General features: G+C 41.4%; 1 protein-coding gene across 1 annotated transcript; it reads left to right on the top strand.

Moving 5' to 3' along the window:
• Positions 1–1980: 1980 nt before the first annotated feature.
• Positions 1981–15137, top strand: LOC117704355 (uncharacterized). The gene is made up of 4 exons (XM_076930346.1): positions 1981–2115; positions 8081–8207; positions 8413–8473; positions 9624–15137. The coding sequence occupies exons 1-4, from the start codon at positions 2113–2115 to the stop codon at positions 11263–11265; spliced, it is 1833 nt and encodes a 610-aa protein (XP_076786461.1). The 5' UTR covers positions 1981–2112; the 3' UTR covers positions 11266–15137.
• Positions 15138–27112: the final 11975 nt, after the last annotated feature.

Here is a 27112-nt window from a genome sequence, read left to right on the forward strand (position 1 = left end):
CTAACAAAAAATTTTCCCAGCTGTTTTGTCTTGTCTGTGGTGCTAGCTATTGTTGGTACTCAAATTGAACACATCTGGAATTAAATAAAACTCAAAGAGTTGGATACTCTGCAGGATTTTTTGTAATTAAAGTTTTCGATCTTCGGAAAGTATTTTTAATTTGGGTCATTTGGGGTGATAAAATCCATCTTTAACCTAGGGCACTTTGTGTGGTGACAGCCTACACACATGAAGGACATGGAAGATGGTAGCTCTTTCTCTTTGTCTTATTCCCTCACTCTAGTTAGCAACTTTTTGTTGTTGTTGTTATTGTTTATTTGTTTTATTTTCTGGCAATAGCACTTATATTACAGACTTAAGGTATTTACTGAAGACCAGCTGAGACATCCAGCCACATGGACTGAACCACTATTGGATTCTTAGTCTTTCCATTTGTACACAGTCATTGTTAGACTAGTTGAACCAAAGCCTGTGGCCATCTAATAAATGCATTTCCTACATAAGAGAGACTCATTCTATCAGCTCTGTTCATCTGGAGAAACTTTATTACATATAATATAGCTGCGGATTTGTTGTTGTTATTGCTATTTTCATTTTACAGACTCACTGAGTGTTGGGAGCCGACTTTTAGCAGAAAGCGGCTATCAGCTTCACAGCCATCTTGAGCCATATACCCTGACATGTGACTTGGATTACAATAGCCTACAACAGCTGAGCACACTCTGATAATCTTGGTTTAGATACCTTGGGTGTGTGAGATTAAAGGTGTGTAATTTAAGAGTATAACTTAGAATTATAGAGATCGGAGTTAGAAACAAGACCTAAGGGCATGATTAAAGGTGTGACCAAAAGGCGTGGCTTAGAAGTGAGACATATAAAAGGCAGAGACAGAACAGATCAGAATCAGACACACCAGACATTAGGTAGAAGACACTTGGCTTTAGAGAGAATCAGATGAATCAGACATTAGGGAGACAGAGAAGAGAGAATCAGACGCTTCAGAGAGTACAACTTGGAGTAGGAATTAAGCATTAGGTAGCAGGCACTTGGAAGAGAACTTGGAAGAAGTAACTTGGAACTTGGAGGCACTAGGGACTAGGCACTAGGAACTCAAGACTTAGGACTTAGACTGAAGAATAAACGGGATTGAATTACACTCTGTCTGGTCTCCATTCTTCGAGTCCGGCCTCACTCTCGCTCTTGCTGAACCCTGACCCGCAGACCTGGCAGCTTGGGATGGAATACAGTGGCCGCCCAAATGCAGGACAGCCCAGGCCTCAACATTTTGCTCAGGCCGCAACATTTTTGGCCACCCGAACGTGGGGCTAGTGTGGACCCCAACAACTGAGGACTTTCAGCTTATTAAGAAGAGTGCTCCAAGGTGTCTGTCACTTATTCCCTGCTGTGCTCTCAGGCCTGTCTCATAAACATCAGGTGAAAAGTACTTGCAGTTTACCTGAACCCAGACTGAAGGAAAAAAAAAAAAAAAAAAAAAAAAAAAAAAGAAGTTTTCTAAAATCGCTCTGAATTTTTAATATTCTGGGCACCTGTCCACTTGTGGGACAGATTAGTAACTCCATTGTGATCTGACTTATTGACTGTGAGAGCCATCCAACTGAATCCAGGATGAAGTTGGAAGTACCTCCTGAGAGCTGTGATGGGGGTTCAGGAAAGCTCCAAATTTGCAAAGCAATGAACACAGTGTGACTGCCCACATGGGTAGAAGCAGGCAGTTGAGAAGCAGGGTTGTGAACTCTTACTTTGTCCCAGGACCTTGATGGGAGGACAAATAAGGTACTGGAGGAGAGGCACTTGTGCTTCTGAACTTCAAATCTGCAGATCTGGAAAACGATTGGCCAAAGCTGGAACCAGTATGCTGTGTCTCTTTAAGAGACTCTAACCCTAAGAGTAGTGATTATGTCACTCAAGTGTCGCTAGCCAATCGGAACCTCCACATGAACCTGCCGGTCAGAAGAGGAGGCGGCACTTCCGGGTAACAAACCTGCGAGTTTCTTCCTGTAACTCAGCCGGCTTGAGTGTTTCTGGGTGAAACCTTCTGAGTGACTCTCCTGGGTGCTGTGAGCGGAGCTCGGCAAGCTCAGAACTGCAGACATGGTAAGTGCAAGCTCATCTCCCACGACCGGGAGGCGGAAGCGGCTTAGCAAAGTACGCATGTGTCGTGGGTCTTCCCGGTGTCTGGATGGTAAACAGCAGCCAGACACGTGCAGCCTCCTGTGAGGTCCTTTGTGGTCTCTCCTTGTACCCGGCTGTGGCCTCTGAATAACTTTGTTATGGGAGCATCTGCACAAAACTGGGCAGCAGTGGCTTGTGTGTAGAAATATACTCGGCATGATGCCAAACCTGAGAGCCCTGGTTTCTCCAGTTTCTTCTCCTAGTTCTGCTCTTAGCAATGAAGTTGTAGGTGTAAGTTCCACTTGGAGTTGGTATTGTGAAGGCTGTAAAAAGAAATCTCAGTGTGTTGGGTATCACTCCAATATTGAGCTGTGATGTACAAGTGTAGAACTGATGATATAAGGAATTACCAACATTTAGGAAATAGTAAGTCACACTAAGTAGATTTTGTTTTGTTTTGTTTTATTTTGAGACGGGGTTTCTCTGTGTAGCCCTGGCTGCCCTGGAACACATTCTGTAGACCAGGCTGTCCTTGAACTCAGAAATCTGCCAGCCTCTGCTTCCCAGGTGCTGGGATTAAAGCAGTGCACCACCAATGCCCAGCTCAGTAAGTAGAATTTATCTGAGGTGGGAGGAATTCCTGTAAAACACCTGACAAGTATGTAGCATGCTAAAAATGCAGTCCTGTTAAAAATCAGTATTGTAGTATACATGTTTGCTTACCAGGATTGTCCAGACATTTGTCCTCAAACCTTAACGAAGGGGACAAATCTGATTTACAGTCAGCCATTAGGCTGATGGTGATATCAAAGAACAGGCCCCTGACAAGCTGCTCAATGCTGCATTACAGGGTCACAGCCAACATTAAGGCCTGGTATGCCATGAAGATCCAGTTTTCTTGGGAACAGCATAGTTTTGCCACAAGGGCAGGACTACACCTCCTGACATCTCTTTGAACAGGACAACACTGTATGATCTGGGCTGGTCCAATCAAATAAGTCTTGATCCTAATGTATGGAGAATTGCATATCTCCTTCCTAAATTCTAGCCCCTTAACAGCCTGGAGCCTTAAGCTTCAGGAGCTTTACCTAAGGACCTGGGGTATTGAATAGAAAGCAGTGCTGTTTCTCCTAAGCCAGGGTTAGGGTTGGCAGAGGTTGGATGCTTTGCAACCAGGGCGTTTGGGGAGGAGAAGCTTCAGATCCTGAGCTTCCAACTCTTTCCAGCATAGGGTGATATGGGTATCAGTCCCAAGTCCACTGTGGGCTTGGTCAGTAATGGATTCCCTTGTGCAGAGTTGTTTTATTCCACTTCTCCTGAGTTTGTCCCAGTGTATGATAGTCACTGCTGCCTTCCTAGAAGTCTCCATCTCGTTCCCTTTCTCCCCTGTAAGTAACACACAAGATGCTGCTATTAAGAAGCTTCCTTGACATGGACAGAGCCTGTGCAAGGTCTCCCCACCACAGCTGTTGTGCATTCTACCTTCTACATTTCCTATCTTTCTCATCTCCACTTCCAACTCAGGAACCCATCACTGAAAACTGACCTGCAAGCCTGGCAGTGGTGGCACATGCCTTTAATCCCAGCACTTGGGAGGCAGAGTCAGGCCGATTTCAGAGTTCAAGGCCAGCCTGGTCTACAGAGTGAGTTCCAGGACAGCCATTGCTATACATAGAAACCCTGTCTCAAAAAACTGAAAAGAAAAGAAAACTGACCTGCCATTTCAGGGCTGTGGTGCACATAATCAATGATTCTGGGGATCTTTGCTGTGTAAATCTCAAGTAGGACTTACAGTCTCTAATCTATGTTGAAATTGTTCAGAATAACCTGAGGCCTGAACAGGAAACAAACTTATGGATGACAGTATCCAAAGTCTGTTTTCGGTTGGCTCTTCTTTGAGCATTAGTCAGAGCTGAATCCATGCTGTCGTTAGGGAGATTGTTCCTAATTGATATCTTAATGTTGTATGTGGTGTAATTTCTTTCTGGGATGATATATTAGTTCTGGGAGAGCTGCATCTTCTTCCTTTTATAGAGATGTTTCTCAAACAAGCTCTGTTGACTCAGGTGGCCTTGATCTCTGTCTGTTGCACAATGACCTTGCTTTTTGCTCGATGAAAATTCATAAAGTCTTGAATTAAAAGAATGCAGCACAACAACATTGTAAATGTGCTCATTTGAATCATATAATGAACTGTCCATTTCTTCCATTTTCAGATGAGAACAGGAGGAATGGTTTACTTTATTCACTGTCAGGTGACACAGGGCAGGCAATAGCTGGATCACAGACTAAAGTTTATGAGAGTCAGCTGCAGGCGTCAGAATTCTAGAGTAGGACCTGATTCAGGTAGGGTGAATAATTTTATAATTTCACAGTGTATATTTAATATTACATAGGATTACATTAAACTATATTGGTGAGTGTTTAATTTGGGCAGCTTAGCTTGAGCCAGTGGATAGTGAGTTTTGTTTTTAGGACTGGTATTATATAGATATGAGCAATCCTAGCTGACATATTTAAGTTGGTCCAGAAGTTTAAAACACATGACATTAGATGTAGCTGTTTGTGTCACCTTATAGATCTCAGCACTTAACACTTCACATAGGGACAAGGACAGTCACTATCCTATTAATGCCATTACCTCTACCAGGAAGGGTCTGTTCTTTTTTGAAGTCTATATACCAACAGGTATTTTCATTTATATTTTTTTTTTTAAAAACTCAATTTTTGTTATTAGTTTTAAATTTTCATTTTCTTTATTCATAGGTGATCTGATCCATTACATGTTTTTATTAGCCAATGTTTCCCAGAAATTAAGAATGTCATTCCCTTTTCTAAAGAGATTTCCTATCTGCCTGTTTAGAGCAACATCTCCTGTAGCTCAGGCTCTCCTTATGCCATGCAGGTAGGACTTCCTTTGAACACCTGAACCTGCCTCTGCTGCCCAGTGCTTGGAAAACAGTCCTACAACTCCTTTCAGTCTGGCTTCTGATTGATCATTGAGACAAAACCACCAGGGAATGAGTGTTGTCCAACCTCCCCGGATTAGGGGTGAGGGGATTACAAATAAAGAGGGACCTGTATAAGAACTGAGTTCAGTGTCCACAGATGAAGCTGGAATAATTGCAGCACAGACAAGGAGGAGGAAGAAGGAAGGTGAGGCTGTTTTGCTTTTGCTGTAGTTGTCATTCTCCATGGGCAGTCAAGTAAGCAATTTTAGACAGTGAGTTAAATTCCACACTGGCCATCTTGACTTCTCAGATCAGGATAACGAGGAATCTAAATGAGGAACAGAACTTATATCTAGAAACCAAATTTCTGTATTTTCACTAGTTCAAACAAAAGAAGATCTAGACAAACTGGTGTGGCTGTGCCTAACAGGATTGTTATTATTCCTGTGTGAACAGACACAGTGTAAGAGAAAAGATGTGAGTGTTCCTTGGTGCGCTCTAGTGCGTATGTTTAGTTTCTCAAAAATACTGGACCATAAAGTGTGTTTTAACTCTTAAAAATAAGCTTTGAGGGTATAATCCTCATTTCTTCCTTCTCCTTTCTCCCTGGAGCTACGTCTGAAACTCTGGGACAAGGAGCTGAGGGGCCTATTTAACAAATCAAAGCAAACCTGGCTGGCTGGATTCTCTCATCAGACCACAATCCCTACCTGTTACAGAATATTGATGACATACCTCACCCTCTAGCCAGGAGTAGGGCTGCCAATCTCCCAGCTGTCATTCCCTATGCCATCCATCCATTTGGGGCCTGGTCTTTTTCATTCAGGTCTCTTGGTCTGGCTCTTCATTCTCCCATCCTACCTCTCCACAAGGTTCAATATCATGTCAATTCTAAAATTGTCCCAGATATAACTGGGTCTGCCTATGTTCTCTCTTTTGTGTATACTAAAATTTCTACTCAACCATATCTAGAAGCAGTGATGTCCTATAATTTTTATTTCTTCTTTTTTTCATTTCTCTCCTATTATCCACTCCTAGCTTTAAAATTCATAGCAACTTTTTAATTGTTGTTACTCTATGAATTTGATTGCAGTTTGGCTGCAGATCTTCCCCAGTATGAAGCAGAGATGCCTGCACTGTACATTGCATGTATAATTGAATATGCAAAGAAAGTAGCCTGTGCCTTTAACAAGGAAAATAAGTGCTCTGGGAGACTAGAACATTCTAGTAAATGCAAATTTCCAAGACTAGGGCTATGTCTGCATTTAGGGTGGAACAGCAGAGCTTGGATGACTTCAGCTGTCTGAGTCATTTGCTCTGTGGCCTCCAGGTAGAGGACTTGCTACTTACTGTCCTGATGCTCAGCTGAGTTTTCCTAGGTAATGAGGGGCTCTGGCAGGTGTATCAATCAGGAGCACTAGTGGAAGGTAGCTTACAGGTTCTTTACAGGATTTTCCTCAGATGCATGTGTTACAAGCTATGCAGCAGACCCCAAGCCATACCCTGGTGATTGTGGCCATCTCTATCACCAGGACAGAAGGAACAAGTCTGCTGAGGTATTGGAGTCAGATCTACTGGTATTAAGAGGGACCATGGTTCAGAGTGTGGTCCTTTTCCTCCATGTAGTGATAGTAGCAGAGGACCCTGTCCTTTGACCCTTCCTGAGGGTGGACTCCCAGGGAGGGTCTGTAGCCCTTTGAGTGGCAAGTTGTGAAACTTAAATGTCACTATCCAGTGTGTACACACAGGCATTGCTTTTTGTGTGCAGTAGGATGACATTGCAAAAGTGGAGGTTTGAGTTCTAGAATTTGTGAACCTTCTATATTCAGTTTTGTGTGACTAATTTTATAAATAATTTAGAAATTAGTAGAAAAGAGGTGTTAGGGATCATACTTCAGAAACATTAACTAGACTCCTTTAGCCATTCTATTACCTCCAGTAATAATGGCCTGGCACACAGAAATTCAATTCTTGGTTACAAAAGGAGCTTTTGAGATGTAGAAGTTTCTCAGGTGTGTATGATGCTGGATAGTTACATAGGACAGATTTCACATCCTGTAACATAATCCATGTGGCAAGAAGCAGCTATTAAATTACTATTCAATATTGTGTTGTGTTAGACTTCAATGAAGCTAATGTTGCTTGAAACCAGTAGGGGACATGAAGAGCTGCACAGCTATAGACCACCTTCTGATCACCTACCTTTATTGACACAACTCTATACCATCAGGCCTCTCTGTTTGGAAGACAGACATGTAGTAACTGAATGGTCAGAAATATAACATTTTAGGGGTTACTTTAGTTATTTATGTAGGAGTCATGAAATCTGTTTTTATTTTATTTATATACAAGCACAGGTCACATTGGTTAAGTTCACATTGTTCCTGGTGTAGTTCCCTCACTTATTTTGAAGAGAACTTGAAAACTGGTCACATGGAAATGGGCAAAGGAAAGTTTCTCTGCTATTGTGCTGCAGAGCATTGGGCAACTGTGAGAATTGGATCTAGGATAACAGATACTGGGATGGGTCTTTGGACAGACTGCTTAGTCTTCTGGAGGAATGGCCTGTGGTTGAATAGAAAGTTTCTGCCCATAGTTCAGAGCTCAGACACAGAGATGGAGTAAGAAGAGAAGGGAAGATGGAAATGGTCTTTTGTATTCACAGGAGGCCTGGACAGGTGAGAAGAAACTGCAGTCCTAAGGGCACCCTTGGATATTGTGTTTCAGGGAATAGAAAATGAGGAAGGTCAGGCAGGATCCTATTGGGTCCATACCCAACATTTTAATACAGAGGCATCAGATTCCCAGACATCATTTATTTGCTTCTACATTTACTTAAGATTTTGTTTTCCTTCAGCTGTGAAAGACAGCTTGCATACTGGATTAAAAGTCCTATGTGGATGGGCAGGCCAGTCAGCAACTATTCATTTTGAAGTACACATTTACACTGTTGTTGGAACCATTCTTTCTTATGTACATATATACTGGAAATTTAGGATGTAGTGACCTATGATGACGTGCATGTGAACTTCACTCCGGAAGAGTGGGCTTTGCTGGATCCTTCTCAGAAGGGGCTCTACAAAGATGTGATGCTGGAGACCTATAGGAATCTCACATGTATAGGTAATACAGTGATTTTTTTTTCACTTTTAAAATATAGGCACTTCTGTTTCTTTGTTATTGTTATTTGTTTTTGTAACTTCAGTTGAGAATGAGGAAGAATGAGGTGAATAAATCAGAGATGGTTCTGAAGTTCCCTCAAGTTGATAACTTAAATGTTGTCTAGTTTCCAATAATATAACCTACTTTCTCTGGTACCATATTTTAGGCTACATTTGGGAAGATCATACTATTGGTGAACATTTTCCAAGTTCTAGAAGACATGGAAGGTAATTTTTATGTTCAAGCTGATACAAATATGCTTATGAATAAAGTTTAATATGTGATACAAGTTGTAAAGAAAAGCAAAAGGGTAAAATATGCACTGCTTTAAGTTATAGATGATTATTAAACTTCACAAAATCATGAATGTCGATGGCAGACATCTAGTTTGTGTTTGCAAGGTGTTTTTTAATTTCAAAAACACAGAAAGAAGAGTTTAACAAATATGTCACTATTTGAATCAAGCTGTGTAGGGCTGTGCTCTAGAACTGCCAGTCTGTTCAGTCTCATACCACTTAGCTATTGCAAAGGGGAAACACATTTATTAGGTGATAAGTATATGTCTAAAACCTTGTAATAACCAGGTAATCCATACTAAAACTGTTCTTAAGAGTATGCTTGTAATAACATTGCTAAATTTATTGAGATGGACAGTTTATGCGATTTAAGGATGGTTTTTGGAGAAACTTTAATCCCTGTACCACATCAATTTGAGGGAAAAAGTCAAAATATGAATGTAATGTGGAACTCTTTCATTTGTTATTTTTTTACTATGGATGTCATAAGTCATGATGGATACAAGTCCTTTCAGTAAAAGGATATTGAAAGAAGCAGTATACCTTTCTCTATTACAGAACAATCAGAAGATATATAGCACTGCCCACTTTGAATAGACATGTCTAAATGTGCTAAAAGTTTATAAGTAATTAGTTTCCCAATATTATTGAGGATATTTACCAAGTCAAACTGCTGAAAATCTTTATGAGAATTAGGGAAGTAGAAATTTTTTCTGTTAACATTGGTATACATTCCTAATGTATTATTAACATGTTAGGAAACTTTTTGAATGCAATCAGTGTGCAAAAGCTCTGAGTTCTTCCTGTTCTCTTCAAATATGTGAATAACCTGTTATAAAAAAAAAGTATGCTATAAATGTGAGCCATGTAATCAATACTCTTCTCATTCCATGCATCTTTAAAGATGTAAACTAATCAATAATGAAAGAGAATACCATTAAATGTTAAGAAAGTGATATTATGGTAGAATCAGATTACATTTTACAATGTAACCAAATTGTAAATGAATTAATACAGATAAAAACACTCATAAATATAATCAATATGAGAAAGCTTTTACATGTGGCAATTGTATTTGCAGGCATGAAAGAATTTATACTGGAGATCAACCCTCTGAGATTACTCATTGTGGCAAAGCTTTTGCATATCAGAGTCATACTCAAAGGCATGAAAGAACTCATAGTGGAGAGAAACCCTATAAATGTAACCACTGTGGTAAAGCCTTTGCCGGAAACAGTGGCCTCGAATATCATAAAAGAACACATACAGGAGAGAAACCCTATGAATGTAACCAATGTGGTAAAACCTATGCAGGGAGGAGTGGTCTTAAATATCATAAAAGAACACATTCAGGAGAGAAACCTTATGAATGTAACCAATGTGGTAAAGCCTTTGCAGCAAACAGTGCTTTACAATATCATAAAAGAACACATACAGGAGAGAAACCCTATGAATGTAACCAATGTGGTAAAGCCTTTACAGGAAGGACTTTTCTCCAACATCATAAAAGAACACATACAGGAGAGAAACCCTATGAATGTGACCAATGTGGTAAAGCCTTTGCACAAAGCAGTCATCTCAAAATTCATAAAAGAACACATTCAGGAGAGAAACTCTATGAATGTAACCAATGTGGTAAAACATATGCAGGGTGTAGTAGTCTTGAATATCATAAAAGAACACATACAGTAAAGAAACCCTATAAATGTAACTACCGTGGTAAAGCCTTTGCAGGAAGGAGTAAACTCCCAATACATAAGGGTATACGTACAGGAAAGAAACCCTTTGAATGTAACCAATGTGGTAAAGCGTTTGCCGGAAACAGTGGCCTCGAATATCATAAAAGAACACATACAGGAAAGAAACCCTATGAATGCAATCAATGTGGTAAAACCTATACAGGGAGGAGTGGTCTTAAATATCATAAAAGAACACATTCAGGAGAGAAACCTTATGAATGTAACCAATGTGGTAAAGCCTTTGCAGCAAACAGTGCTTTACAATATCATAAAAGAACACATACAGGAGAGAAACCCTATGAATGTAACCAATGTGGTAAAGCCTTTACAGGAAGGACTTTTCTCCAACATCATAAAAGAACACATACAGGAGAGAAACCCTATGAATGTGACCAATGTGGTAAAGCCTTTGCACAAAGCAGTCATCTCAAAATTCATAAAAGAACACATTCAGGAGAGAAACCTTATGAATGTAACCAATGTGGTAAAGCCTTTACACAAAGCAGTGTTCTCCAATATCATAAAAGAACACATACAGGAGAGAAACCCTATGAATGTAACCAATGTGGCAAAGCCTTTACAGGAAAAACTGTTCTCCAACATCATAAAAGAACACATTCAGGAGAGAAACCCTATGAATGTAATCAATGTGGTAAAGCCTTTGCACAAAGCAGTCATCTCAAAAGTCATAAAAGAACACATTCAGGAGAGAAACCCTATGAATGTAACCAATGTGGTAAAGCCTTTACACAAAGTAGTATTCTCCAATATCATAAAAGAACACATACAGGAGAGAAACCCTATGAATGTAACCAATGTGGTAAAGCCTTTGCACAAAGCAGTCATCTCAAAATTCATAAAAGAACACATTCAGGAGAGAAACCCTATGAATGTAACCAATGTGGTAAAGCCTTTACACAAAGCAGTGTTCTCCAATATCATAAAAGAACACATACAGGAGAGAAACCCTATAAACATAACTGATGGGGTAAAGCCTTTGCACAAAGGAGTAAGCTCCAATGATATAAAACACACACACACACACAGAAGAAAAACCCTATGAATGTAACCAATGTTGTAAAGCCTTTGCAGGAAGCAGTGACCTCCAGAAACTTAAAGAAACACATTCAGGAGAGAAACCCTATGAATGTAACCAATGTGGTAAACCCTTTGCAGCAAACAGTGCTTTCCAATATCATAAAAGAACACATACAGGAGAGAAAGCCTATGAAAGTAGCCAGTGTGGTTAAGCCTTTGCACACACCAGTGTTCTCCAGTCTCATAAAAGAACACATACAAGGGAGAACTCCTATGAATGTAAACAATGTGGTAAAGCTTTTGCATATAACTGTGTTTTCCAATGTCATAAAAGAACACATACAGGGGAGACACCCTATGAATGTACCCCATGTGTTAAGGCTTCGAAGTAAGGTGTCACCTCCAAACACATAAATGAACACATACAGGAAAGAAATGTATTAATGTAACCAATCTAAAATATTTTTACAAATCAATATTTTAATATGCATAGAAGAACACATATTTAAGAGAGACCCTTTGAGTGTATTCAATGTGGTAAAGCTTTTTCACAAAGCAGTGGTCACCAAAGTCATAAAAGGACACATACAAGAGAGCAGTTTTTGAATGTGAGCAATGTGGTTTTAAACCTTTGTCACAAAACAGTGTCCTCCAAATATATAAAGGAACTTATACTGAAGAGAAATGCTGTTTGTATCATCAATGTTCTGAAGCTCTTCTATGTCCCAATCATCTTCAAATACATAAAAGGACATGTACTGGAGAGAAATCCTGTGCACAAAAGAGTCATCTCCTAGTACATCAAAGGATACACACTGAAGAGAAATCCTATGAATATAAGCAATGTGGTAAACTTTTTTCCAAGTCACAGTTCTCTCCAGGTAAATAAAGAAGACACACTCAGGAGAAATTCTCTAAACGTCATCAACAGGATAAAGCCTTTTTCCTTGCAATTCCCTTCAAGTACATAAAAGAAGACATACAGGTGAGAATGTAAGCAATGTGGTAAAGCTTTGATATGTCAGTCATATTCAAAGGCACAAAAGAAACCATAAAGTAGAGGAATTCTGTGAGTGTATTTAATATACTGAAGCACATTTCTATAGTTGTCATCACCATGAAACAATCCATGCTGCGTAGAAATTTATGAATACATCTAATATTGTGAATCCTTTTCAGATTTCTCGTTTTCATCAGCATGAAAGGAAAACCTTATGAATGCACTATATGAGGAAGGCTGTATACATTTTTACTGTCTTCATCATCATGAAAGTACTCATAATGGAGAGAAAGTCTATGAGTGTAAACGATGTGGTAGAGCCTTTCTGGTGTGGGGTCCTCTCAGATCCAACACCACTCAGTCTCAGGTAATGCAAGTGACAGGAGTTTATGGTAACAAAGCTGCTGCTGGATCATGACATACTTGGAACATAATGTGTGACTTGTAACACACATTTCCCCACTGTGAGCCATAGTGTTATAGAGCTGTCATCCTACAGTCCAAAACGCTGGCCCACAATTAATCCTGTCTGAAAGAACTGCGGCAACAAAACCGGAGAAGAGCCTGAGCAAAAGGAGGTTCAGTGATATGACCAAATTTCAATCTATCTCAATGGGTGCCCCCAGGTCTGATACTATTTCTGATGCTATAGTCTACTTACAAACAGAGGCCTGTCATGACTGACTCCTAAGAGGCCCAATAAACAGCTGAGACAATGAGGTGCAGATGCTTCTACCAAATCAGTAGACAGAAACTGGTAATCCCTGTGGTTGAATTGGGGGAAAGCTGGAAGAAGTTGAGGAGGAGTGCGACCCTATAGAAACACCATCAGTCTGAACTAACCTGTACCCCTGGCATTTCTCAGACACTGAGCCACCAACAAGGTAGCATAAACCACCTGATATACAGTAGATGCCTACTGGGTCTGGACTCAGTCAGAGTACATATGCGTGATACTCCAGAAACGTGGGACCCCAGGGAGTGGGATGTCTGGTGTGGGGGTTGTGCATGGGTGTCCCCTTCTTGGAGACTGAGGGAGGAAGAGTAGGATGAGGAAGAGTTAGGGGTGACCAGGAGGGGTATAAAATCTGGATTGTAAAAAATGATTGAACAACAAATGAAAAGAAAAATTATAAAAGAAAAAGAAGGCTGTTAATTTGAATCTATACCATTGGTGATTTTGTGTTACTGGAACAAGGACATGCTATTGTGGGAGAGAAGACCTATATATGTGCTAGTAGGAAAGAAGAAAAGGCTTTTGATCCCTTCCAGTGTGATATGGATCAGATATGACAGCAGATGTCCCCCTGATAATTTTTGCTAAAGGAGAAAAAAGTTTCAGAAAATCAAACAAGCAGGAAACATGATTTCCTGATTCCTCCATAAAAAGTCTCTACATAAAATTTCAGATAAAAGTAGACAATTCATGTTGTTGTTTATGGAACACTTAAGATTCAACATGCCATCATTACTATGGCATAAATGAAGATTTATTACGATTACTTATTGGTCAAATTAACTTTTAAAAGGATATTTGTCTTGCACCTGCTCAGATAAGAAGTAAAAATTGATCCTTAAGTAAACTGTGCACCTTGCACAATCCATAGGAATATCTTAATAGTACTGAAATCCTAGTTGTAAGAATCATATATTTCAGAATGTGCCCCTTTGACAAGATTCATTGTTGGATATGCTGAGATGACCTGTTGATGCAGCTACCTGCCTCCTGATGCTGGAAGAAATTGGTGAAATATTTTGGATTTCCTCTAATGCTACTTGTTTTAAATCAGTTCCCAAATTGCCCAAGAACCATGCATTTCTGATGATGTGCATTCTATCCTCAGCTGGTTCTAATTGGTAGACTTGCACAGCCACCGTCAGGGAGCAGGAAATTAACCAGTTACTAATATGCCCAATATCTGCCTATCAGTCATTTTTCAATAAACAAGAAAATTTCCACATTGGAAAGAAACGCTACCAATGAAATTAATGTGATAAGGCCTTTTTACAACACAGTTATCCACACCTACATAGCACATACTGGACTGGAGACTTATGAATAAGCAATTGGTAAATCATTTGCATGTAACTATATTCTCAAATTCTATGAGAAAGGCTATGCTGCAGAAGAACCCATATTTGAAGGCAGTGTGGGAACATTTGCAGTTTAAGGTTCCTTTATCTAAGAGTAATATATTCAGTGTATAATCAGTCTTAACTCTTTGCACGTCACAGTATTCTTTGAGAACATAAGGCACCACTCAGAAGGGCATCAGTAACCATAAAGGATTTGGTATGATCTATAGCCAACACACAAAGTTCTTTATTAGGAAAAAAATGTGTCAACAGTCTACTCGAGGTGTATAATGTGATGTTCTTCTATATTTTGTTTGAACTTGTAATCTTACTTCTCTCCAATTACATAAAATTTCCCATCCAAGTGTCAAATTTTATGAGTGTGTATTAATGCGTTTTCGGTTGCTGTGCTAAAACCCAATATCTAAAGCAACTTATAAAAGAATTTAATTTGGCATATGGCTTTGGTGGGGTATGATTTCACATGAGATGTAGCAACACAACTGTTAGAAGTTCCCTTCAGATGTTGTGATTTGTTATGTATCATGACTTGGATGTCAGTCATTACTCAAGGATATATTTTATCTCTTGATTTTCATGTGTTAGCCTATTGAATACAAATTATACCATAGTAGATGCACCCCAGTGTTTTCTGTTTTGTCAACATATCTCAACAATGTTAATGTTAAACTGCTTAATAGAAGAGGACATAACAATCATAAAATACTTCGATGTGCACACATCTATTGATGTTCCATGATTCTTTATGTTCCCATTGTGACCAGGCCAGCTGAGTCAGTCAACAGGTTCTCCATTTCAGGAGTGAGGATTAAAAAGAAAAAAGACCATTAGACAACATGTAGCATGACCCTAGCCAGTTCTGAGGCTGAGAGCAGATTTATTTTTTTCCCCAATTTACTTTTATAACATTTTAATTACATGCAAGTATTTAGGTCAGTTCTATATTGAGCAGCTAGGAATACAATTAATGCAAATAGTCAAACAAGCAAGGCAATAACTGAAATCCCTTAATCTCTACCATGAACACTGTTTCTGAAGGCTTACCAGGATGATCCAAATATCTGAGCTTACTTTCCTGTCCTAGCCCAAAGTCATATTCATGCCTCAAGCCTACTTTTTTGTTCTGGCCTAAGATTTAGATTCCTGACTGAAATGACTTTCCTGTTTTAGCCTAAAATTAGATTCCTGCCTGAACTTACTTCCTTGTCATGGCCCAATGTCAGATTCCTGCCTAAGCCCATTTCCTTGTTCTAGGCCAAAGTCAGATTCCTGCCAAGCGTCCCCCCCCCCAAAAGCTCTCCACACCATTAGTTACCATTTTGTACTAAATCTTGAAGTATGCCATCTAAGGGGATTCTCTAGAGATGCTCGATAATATAACAGCAATGAGATATATTTTTAATAAGCATTTCTGATGTGTGTTTGTGTGTGTGTTTCTGTTTGGGTGTGAGTGTGTATGTGAGTGTGAGTGTGTGTGTGTGTGTGTGTGTGTTGTTGTGTGTGTGTGTGTGTGTGTGTGTGTGTGTGTGTGTGTAATGTGTTAGGGGTTTTCAAGCCAAGAAAGACATGTGGAGACTGAACGACAACGTTGTAGGGTCTATTTGACCATCATTATGCAGTGACCAAGTCAGGTTTCCAGCATTGCATACAAGAGGGTTGGGAGAACAGACTCCTCAGATAGGCAACAGAGTCAGGGACTCTCTCTGCTCCTGTTGTTGGAGAACCTTCCTGAATAACAAGCTCCAAACTGCACATAGGCTACACATGTTTCTGGGTGGTGGCACAGGTACAGCCAATGATTGATCTTTGGTTTGTGGATAAGTCTCAAGAAACTCTTAAAGATTGAAGTTAGTTGACTCTGTGGGTCTACTTGTGAAGTTCTTTTCCTCTTCACATTACTCAGTCAATCCTGCAAATTCTCCCTGGGAGTCCTCCAGCTCCCTCCAATTTTTGTCTGTGAGTCTCAGCTTCCATTTGGACAGCTATTGTCTGCTACCTCCTAAAGGAAGAGTTATGATAGGCTTCTGTCTATAAACATGGCAGAGTATGATTTATAGTGTTATGTATTGGTTCCTGTCCATGGGATGGGTCTGAAGTTTGGTCAGTCATTGGTAGGCAATTTCCTCAGACACCACACTTCATTATCCCTGCTCCTCCTTTAAGCAAGGTTTGGTAGATGGGTAAGTATCATCATTCCTTCACTGAGGGTCCTGCCTGGTTACAGGAGTCATCACTTCAGGCTCCATACCACACACTCCTTGGCGTAAGTCTTAGCTACAATCACAAAACATAGACTCTCCATGGAGCCTTCCCCATTCCATGTCTAAGACACATCCTAAAAAAAATACCCTTCCCATGCCTGCTGCTGATTCTCATTCACTCTTTCCAGCTTCGCTTGGCACTAAGGATTTTCAACATTTTCCTCATCTTCCCCTCTCCCACACGGTTTCCTCCCTCCATCCACTTCTAAAGACTGTTATCTCCCCTTCTGAGCATGCTTCGATCATCCTCCCTTGTGCCCTCTTTGTAGTTTAGCATATTTTAGCTCTGAGTTGTCCTCTGGTTTTCCAGTACTTTGTAGGTAAAATCCACTCATAAGTGAGTACATGTGGGGCTGTAGCTCACACATGGGCATGCATCCTGTTGAGCTAAGTTGTGGGTCCTGCACATCTGTCGCCCCATGTTGAGCTGTGAGAAGTCACAGAACTCTGCTCTGGGCATGGGGAAATCCCAGTCTGAAGTCATGTGGGGACAGAGCTCCTGGGTTGGGGGTTTCCATACCAAGGCAGGTGACCAGAGACCTACTGGTCTCAGACCTTGGGCTCCCAGGTGCCACTGGGAGGCCGCAGAGGGACTGAGACAGGGAATATATGGGCTGGACCGGCCATCAGATGAAAAGGGCAAGTGAGAGAAATTCTGGTGGTGCCCTTCGTGGTGGATGGGACACTTGGTCAAGGTGACTCACTTGGCTGGGTCATCCCTGGTTCAGACATCTTGCTTGAGTTGGCCTAGGCACCATAGCTGGAATGCAGAGCAGTCCTCAGTGGGAGATTAGGTGGCAGCTCATTAGTTGAAGGCCCCCTCTAAGTTTCTCCATGATGGGCTACAATAACACAAGGAAGTCCATGGTTTTAAAAGGTGTATTGTCATGGCAGAAAGTGGATGAATCAGTAGTACCCCATGTCCTCAGGATGGAACTGAGGTTAATTACTTTTTGTAAGTAGGAGGATGGTCTGGGAATGAATGTTTAATTGGCTATGCCCTCTCATCTTTAGGTATCTCATAAATATGGAAGTCTCTTGAGGCTCTGTGGCCTGTAGTCATGCCCTCTACTTGTATTATGTAACCGAAGTCCACAAACCTTTCTTTGAGAGGGGCTGTAGATAAGTGAAAGGAACCAGGGCCCAGGAGCAAGGCTGAACACCTACCATCCCATTAAGATATTATCTGGGGTCGAAGCCTGTGCTTGAACAGGTACCCAACTGCCTCTCAAAGCCCACCACCCCACAAGTACATCATCTGCATATTCTTACTCTGTGTTACCTTACACAGAGTGACAATTTGTAGTTCCATACATTTGTCATTCTTGTTTTAATAAGTGTTTAGTATTCCATTGTAGAAACAAACAAATCCCAGTTTGTTTTTTTGGTTTTTTTGTTTTTTGTTTTTTGTTTTTGTTTTTGGTTTTTTGATACACGGTTTCTGTATATAGCCTTGGCTGTCCTGGAACTCACTCTGTAGACCAGGCTGGCCTCAAACTCAGAAATCCACCTGCCTCTCCCTCCCAAGTGCTGGGATTAAAGGCATGCGCCACCACTGCCCAGACAAATCCCAGTTTTTAAATTTAATTTTTTTCTTTTACTTATTCCTATTATATCCCACTCAGTGCCCCTTCCCATTCACACTCTTCTACAATCTTTTATTTTTCTCCTTTCTTCCCTGCTTTTATCCTTTGAGCATGTGGGACCACATGGGTATCCCTACCCCACCCTGGCAATTCTAGTCTCTGCCAGGCTAGTCACTTCCTCTCTCACTGAGGCCAAAAAAAGGCAACAGAGGTAGTAGAATATATTCCAAGTACAGGCAACAGCTTTGGGATAGCCTCTGTTCCAGATGTTCAGTACCCACATGAAGACCAAACTGCAAGTCTGCTGGTACATATGACCTGAGAGGAGTAGGTATGTGGGACTGTGAAAGGATAGCATGGTTTCTGGTGGAGCACTGGCTAGAGATGGCTGGGCACCCAATAGGTATCCTGCAAGGGGCAGCATACATTTCACCAGGCTTCCAGACTTCAGGTTCCTGAAATGAGGTTGAAGACCTCCATTCATCTGTGCCTTTCAATCACGTAGGGCAATGTTCCCACCAGCCACACCACAGATAGAGGGCATGACTACAGGCCACAGAGCCTCAAGAGATCTTCATATTAATGAGGTACTGTCAACAAAATGATGGACTGGGTATTAGGACTATCTTGTACCTCACTGGTACAAATTGGCCTAATTATGCTCTAATTGTATTTTGAGAGAAAAGTTTTATTTTAACAGGAAGGATGATATGTAGGAGGAGCTAAGGTGAGAGAGGTACCAAGAGGAAGAGAAGGAGTAAGGAGAGGAGGAGAAGAAGGAGAGAAAAGGCTAGGTGATGAGAGAGGGAAAGAGAGAAGAGAGGGCGGATATGGAGGCAGTTGTTCACGTGTCTTCACCAGTTGAAGATAGTTGATATATCTAGGCTGGGTATTAGGTTACACTTCTGATTGAGTATTACCAAACTTATAAAGCCCTTGATTAACATTATTTAAAAAGTGTAGAAAAGCAAAAAGAAAAAGAGGGCATGGGATAGGGGTTTTCTGGGGGGGGGGGCGGAAATGGGAAAAGCGGATGGCATCTGAAATGTAAATAAAATATCCAATGAAATAATAATAATAATAATAATAAAGGTCAGAGGGCATAGCCAATTAAGCATTCCTTCCCAGACCGTCCTCCCTACAGAACATATTTAAACTCAGGTCCGCCCTGAGCACGGGGAGTGTGGGAGTACAGCTTCATTCACTTTCCTCCATGACAGTAAATCTTTTGAAACCATGGACTTCCTTTTGTCTTTGTGACCCAGCTGTAGGAAACCGTGGAGAAGGACTTTAACTAATGAGCTGCCAACACTGCCTAATCTCCCACTAGTAGACTTCTCTAGGTTTCTGTAATGGAGGCCACCAACTCAAGCAAGGTAGCCGAGCCAGCCAAGAGAGTCACAATAACCAAAAGTCTCCTCCCCTGCAGAGTGTGCCCAGAGCACTGCCAGAGCTCTCCATTGTACCTCTCGGCTGTGGGCCTGTCCAGCCCATACACCTCCATCTCTAGTCCTTCCATGGTACCCAGCAGCATCTGGGTGCCCAAGGACTGAGACCACCAATCTCTCATAGGCGCCTTGGCCCAGAGACTCCCCCACTCCAGAGCTCTGCCCCCCATGGGGGTCTTGGGACTGAGGTCTCTCCACTCCCAGGTGGAGTTCTGCAACTTCTCATAGCCCTACATCTGCCCAGTGCTGCATAGAGGGAACTCAGTCAGACTCCAGTGCTTCTGCTCCCTGGGGAGATAAACAAGTGAGATCCACTACTCAGCCCAAAAGGACCCACATCCACACGTGAGCTACAGCCCCACATAGGTCCAGCATTTATACCTTCTTGGATGCTGGGTCAGACTCTGGGAGTACCAAAGGTTCAGGTTTGTTGATGCTGTTAGTCTTCCTGTAGAATTCATATACATTTTAGGGACCACAATCCTTCCTATTTTTCTACAGGAGTATGCAAGCTCCATCCACTATTTGGCTGTTGTTTTCTGCATCTGTCTTTTTAACATGTTATTATGTAATCTGAAAGATGTTTTAAGTGTGTAGGACAAAGAGAAAAGTCAGAACTGAGCTAAGAAAAACTGAACTGAGAGGAAATGAGGTGAGGAGAACTTTTTAGACAGAAAAATTTTTGGACTGACCTGAACTCAAGAACTTAGAAGTATAGGCATAGCATTAGGAGGAAAAGGAGTTGAGAGTAAGAGCATTATTGTGACATCAAAGCAGGAGGAGGGAGCAAGTTTAGAAAGAATCCAGAGTAGAATAACAGAATATATAGGTAACATAAAAAACTAAGACAAGAATGTGAAGAATGCAGAGGTAAAGAGGAAAAAAGAAGCTACAGAGAGAGCAAAAGGAGTGGTCAGGCTTGTCTTTACTAATAAGGAAGGCTTAGAAGTATTAAAGGAACAAAGCTGTCTTCTTACGAACTTGAATTTAAGTCATTTAGCATTAAAAGGGTAAAAGCTTTTTCTTTCTTTATGCAATAAATATTGGAGCACACTTTTCATCCAGAATGTGTGATGGTACCTGCACTTTTATTTTTCTGCACTGGTACCTGATCTTTTATTTCATATGTGTACGTAAGTATGAATGTTTCTGTGTAAGTATGAAGTTGTGAAAATGTATGACTCTCTCTCTCTCTCTCTCTCTCTCTCTCTCTCTCTCTCTCTCTCTCTCTCTCTCTGTGTGTGTGTGTGTGTGTGTGTGTGTGTGTGTGTGTGTGTATAATTCTGAGAATGCATGCAGGCTGGACCCAACTGTTTGGAATTGAAATGAATAAGTACACATGTGTTAATCTATACATGAACTTCTGTGAGTTTTTGCATATTGACTCATATAAAAGTTTCTCCTTCTGTCAGTGTTATTCTCGTCTCCCAGCTCAATAGAAGTTTACTGCTCCAAAATTTTCCCTAGCCAGAGAAGAAAGAGTCATCTGGACAAAAGGGAAAAGGATCTAGCAATTAATCTTTTACTTAATCTCCTGCTGTTTTAATATGAGGTGCTAAGTGCCAGAGACTGCAGTTTCTGGCCACAGAGGAACACAGAAGGTAGGTCAGCTACAGTAGCATAGTAATTTAGACTTAACTAAGTAAACTTTTTGTTATCATACACCAATCCTAAATATCTCTTAAGACAAAAGATTACCCTCCACTGATGCTCTTCCCCCTTCACTGCCTCAAGAGGAACCTACAAGAAGGACCCCACCGGGGCCAACCACCAGAAACTTTTTGGTCAGCTGCTAAGTAGAGCCTCTCAGAGGACAACATTCTCCTGTCTGGAAGAACAACAGAGTATCATTAATAATGTTAGAAATTGGTGTTTGACAATGGGTGGGTTGACACCTGCTGTTGTCCCACTAGGGTCTGAGGTTCCAGGCCTGTGCCCAGCCATAAACCAAGCTGTCCTTTCATGGCCCCACATGTATGTACATCTGATGCTTGCATAAGAGGGGTCAGTGTCCCCAGATATCATGCTGGAATGTTTTTGGAAGCCTTGTCCAGAAGCACATCACTTTCCCTCCCAGATTGCTACCTGTGTGCAACTGTGCTTGGCCATGTTTCCCAGAATGAACTCATTTCTATACTATGGAAGTCACATGTGATGGTCCAGGTGAGTCATCTCTCATTAGGGCCCAGGCTGTTGATAACTAGTGTGGATATCTGCAAAGGTTGGAAGTACAGGTAAACCTGGTTATACAGGAGCTACCTCCTCCCCAGAACTGGTTGGTCTGTTGCTACTTGTGTGGAAATTTTATTTACTGCTTCTCAAGATCTTGCTGCCCCCATAGCAGATCCTAATGGACACCAAGTGACCTTGTGTAAACTTGCTCTCCAATTTAAAACTATTGGTTAAATAAAACTTGCAACAGCCAATTATGGGATAAAGAGAGGTGGGTTTGAGTTACTCAGCTAGGCATCACAGGTAGACTCCACAAAGAGAAGGAGAGGAGATAGGAGGAGTTGGAGGGAAATGAAGAGGAGGTGAAGGAGATGAAGAGCAGGGGAAAAGAGGAAGCCTCCCTGACTCATGCTGGGCCAATAGCACATGCCAGAATGATATACCTTTCATGATGCAAGACTACAGGAGCAGAAATAACCCAGAGAATTTCAAACAGCAAGCATTTGTGGATCACAGTTCAGCCAGTAGCCAGTGGAGCGTTTAGAGATTTTGATTAGACTTAACACCCAGCAATTGTACAAAGCCTAATAAACAAATATCATAGTTTAAATCTCATCCTTTTAAAGTTAGGGATAAATTTAATAACTAATATTTCATAGGTACTAGGTTCAAATCCTGCCCATGCCTCTAAGGGTTAGTGCTCTCTTAGCCATGCATTACCCCAGAAGACAGGACACAGAAATAAAATGGCTGGCAGACTTATGGGTACCGTTCAGGCAGTGTGTTCTGATGCCTGGTTCATAATCAATCACTTCATGTGTGCTGGCTTAAGAAGGCACCATCAGTAGTGGCAGCATCTCCCTCTTACACAACCCTGAGCAGTAGATCTGATAGTGTCTGCTTGCTGGCCTAGCTTTTCATGGACAGCCTCCCTCAGTCTCAGCCTCTGTCAGGCAACCTTCATTTCTCCAGCCAGGAGAGGGCAGATTCCTACTCTGCTAACCCTGCCTTAGCTCACAGCAGTGTTAGTGAGCAGACACTCCCACTAATTTTAAATTAACTTAGAAGGAGGTCATAAGACTCACAGAGTTCTAAATGAGGTTGTATGAGCAAAAACCAATTGCTGAGGGAGAGATCACTCATTTGTAGAGCTGCCTGCAAGCAGTATAGCAGACTCCAGGGATTCAGCTCCCCCAAATCATCGCCCATGTTAGGTCACTTTGTTAGTGATGCAGCTAGCTCCCTATGTCAACCATGCTTGTACAAGCCCAATAAAAATTTTTCTCCCCTTCCCTGGACTCAAAATGACTTAGGAGACACAGTTCTGGGTGTGTTTGGGAGTTTTGAGAGAAGTTTAAGAAAAGATTAAAGAGCCATCCTGAGTGGTCATGGCTGGACTCTACATGTCTACTCTGCTTTGCTACTTTCTCTCTCTCTCTCTCTCTCTCTCTCTCTCTCTCTCTCTCTCTCTCTCTCTCTCTCTGTGTGTGTGTGTGTGTGTGTTTGTGTCTCTCTCTCTGTGTCTCTCTCTCTCTGTCTCTACTACCCTCCTGGCTCCCCTCCCCATACCCCAAATAAATTCTATTCTATACTATACGTATGTGTGACTGGTCCCTCAGGGAAAAGAGATGCCTCTGCATGGGACAGCTGATATATCTCCTTCCCCCATACCTCTCCACACACCCAGGGAACATACTCTCTTTATCTCCTTATCTTTTTATAAACACTTCAGTGTCCAGTCTGAAATGTATAATAGGGTTTTCCCCAGTTTGATGTGACACACCTGTGTCCAGCTTCCACTGGTACACTTTAAATGTTCCAGTTCATAACTTCCTTTGTTCTATTATTGTAAAAAGGAAAAAAAAAAGAACAATGTCACTCTTATTTTCTAACTGCATGATGTGAAGTAATTTAATCTGTTTTACTAGGTCGTGAGCACTGACATTTGCCTGCAGAATTAACTTTTATTATTTTGAACCTGAACTATCCTGTTGTGCCTGTGAAGACCCCCAAACTTGGGAGACCCTTACTCAAATCTCGGGAAATCACAGCCACCCAAAAATCACAAGACACCATACCTGGATGCAATCAGCCGAGGTTTATTAGAAAAGAGAGCTGGCAGCCAATGGTCAAACTGCTTACGCATGCAGGAGTGTTGGGGCCTAGGCTGGCCCACTTTGGGTGGCCTAAAATGTTGAGGCCCTCTCCACTCCTCACTTGGCAGCCACTGTATCCCGGCCCAAGATGCCGCTCTGGTCTGCGGGTCAGGGTTCAGCAAGAGAGAGAGTGAGGACAGACTCGAAGAATGGAGACCAGACAGAGTGTGATTCAGTCCCGTTTATTCTTCAGTCTCTCTTCCTAGTCCAAGTCGCAAGTCTTGAGTTCCTAGTTCCTAGTTGTACTCATTGTTATTCTCTTCCGAGTGTCTAATGTCTACTCCTACTCCTAATGTCTGAATCTCTGTTACTCCAAATTGTTCTCTCTCTTATATGCCTCACTTCTAAGCCATGCCTTTTGGTCATGCCTTTAATCATGCCCTTAGGTCTTGTCTCTAAATCTGATCTCTAAGTCACACTCTTAAGTTACACACCTTTAATCTCACACACCTTTAATCTCACACACCTTTAATCACACACCTTTAATCTCACACACCCAAGGAAAGTCCTGGGTATCTAAAGCAAGATGTTATCAGAGTGTGCTCAGCTGTTGTAGGCTATTGTAATACAAGTCTCATGTCAGGGTATATGGCTCAAGATGGCTGCAAAGCTGATAGCCGCTTTCTGCTAAAAGTCGGCTCCCAACACAGGAGTAGAGTTTGACAAAGCCAGTCAGTCTGGGAAGGGTTTGGGTTTTTTTGTTTGTTTGTTTGTTTTGTTTTGTTTTGTTTTTTTGGTTTTTGGTTTTTGGTTTTTGGTTTTTTTTGAGAGAGGGTTTCTCTGTGTAGCCCTGGCTGTCCTGGAACTCTGTAGACCAGACTGGCCTCGAACTCAGAAATCTGCCTGCCTCTGCCTCCCAAGTGCTGGGATTAAAGGCATGTGCTACCACTGCCCGGCCTGAGAAGGGTTTTTAAAGGGGGAAAACACAAACCTGGAGAGTGGGGAGGAGGTGAAAGGTTGCTAAAGAATTATAACAATAAAAATAGTGGAGAATTCCAGAGGAATGTAACCTAAGTGAATCAGGGTTGTGTGGAAAACACTCTGTATTCTCAAACCACAGTCTTGCCCTGTCACTAGCTCAACTATTTCTCAGTCTCACCTAGATGGCTTGCATTTCTCTTTGTGGTCAGGAATGTGTCTTCCTGCTTTGGGCCTTCCCCACCCACAGATGGGTTCTCTTCCCTGAGGCTTGAGAAATGTAATCTAGCAAGTGTCCCCCAACTTAGGGATAATGTCTTAGAATGTATCCCGGGGCAGTGAAGGCCTAAAATCTTACATTCAGTTTCGCTTTCTGGAACCTGCATTCTTTTGCTCAGGTCTGGGGTTAAAAAAAAAAAAAAAGCCTGTATAATGGTCTTTATAATTTTTCACTCTACACCTGGAAGCTTTTGTGAACCCCGAAAGACCACCAAGGAGGTGTCTCTCATGATTGTGTTCTTTCTTACAAGCTCTGGCCTGGGCTCTCCTCCAACCCAGTCCTGACACAGCAGGACAGAAAGGGAAGGCAGAGCAGCCCTGAAGGAACCCTCAGCAGGACTAGCTTTTACAGGAAAATAGGAGCAAGTGAGGGGGTTGAGAAAGGGGGCGTCTACTCTGTTGCGTCCAATAGAAGAACATAAGCCAACAGGTAGTCACTGTGAAGCGAGAAGGTATAAAATCACAAACAGTCTGAAAGTACATTTGAAAAATTCAGTCTAATCTTTAATTAACTGTTGCTAGGAAGTAGATATGGATTAATTCTGGCCAAAGACAAGCTGTGATGTCCTTGCTGATATGTGGGTACAGCTTGAGATCTGCTGTAAATCAGGTTCCTTTTTTTTCCCCTTTAAGATGGATGCCTGTTCCAAGATGGACTAGATTTGGCCTCTCAATCCTCCAGAGTTCATGTTTTTCAAGGATCATGGATCCTAAGCTTACAGTGCTCTTTTGCAGTTCTGCAACCTGTTAGAAATGGAGCCTCCTTTGAGAAATGGATTGCTGTGCTTACTCTTATACCGATTGTATGTTTCTATTTGGTCTCTGATTCTTGACTTCAGAACTAATTATCAAGCTAGATTCCTAATAGTGTCTCCAAATCCTTCCTATCATAATTGAGTATTTCTCCTGGATACATACACTGCTATACCTTTCATTCTTTATATCAGAACTTGTCGGTTACTGTCAGAAGACAGTAATTTAAAAAAAAAAAGAGAGAGATTTTCATCTTCCCTTGTGGGAGAAACTGTCAGATCCTGACTGGCCTTTCAGGAAATGAGATGACATTTCCTGAAATGGAAATGCCCCTGGGAGCCAGTCCATGTGAGTCACAAGAGTGACAGTGGGTGCCATGGGCATAAGGCTTGTTTGTATATTAATGTACATTTTCCTTTAAGGAATGTCCTCCCTGTTAACCTTAATGATGCTGCATTGATCACAAGTCCAGGAGGCAAAGGTGTGGCTAATGTTTCAGCTAAATGGGAAATGCTGGGACCTTCAAGACTGCCCTTTAGAGCTGTGGAAAATACCTATTAAAACATGGGTGCAAAATATTTAATCCTCAAAAAAAAAAAGATGTAATTTGAATTATGATGGGCTTCACAAATCTAAAGGAAGAAAAGCATGTGTGTTGTAGCCAACTTCTCAGAAAGATACTAAGGGAAGAGATAAAGTGATTTAGGGAGTGATGATCACAGTAGTTCCCACTCAGTTAATTTAGTTTTTGTTTATGCTTACAAAGGCAGACAGATTCCTGAGTTCTGCATCAGACAGGCACAGAGCAAGGTTAAACCTAGGTTCAGTAGAAATGGTAATTTCAGGACTCAGTCCCACCCAGCTAGTTTAGCATCAGTGTTTAACAAAGGCAGGCAGTTCTTCTAATGCTTTGCAATGTTAAAAGGAAATTTGTGCTTGCTGTCTCCTAAGAATTAAGCATCTGAATAATGGGATGCTGATTCTTAAGAAAATCAGAAGAGAGAGAGAGAGAGAGAGAGAGAGAGAGAGAGAGAGAGAGAGAGAGAGAGCGCTGTTTGAAGATCTCCAAAGAAAGCAGATCAGAAAGGAAGAAAGCAAAACAGAGAGAAAGCAAGTTGGAAAG

The sequence above is a fragment of the Arvicanthis niloticus genome, chromosome 2, assembly GCF_011762505.2.
Source record: "Arvicanthis niloticus isolate mArvNil1 chromosome 2, mArvNil1.pat.X, whole genome shotgun sequence".
NCBI lineage: Eukaryota > Metazoa > Chordata > Mammalia > Rodentia > Muridae > Arvicanthis > Arvicanthis niloticus.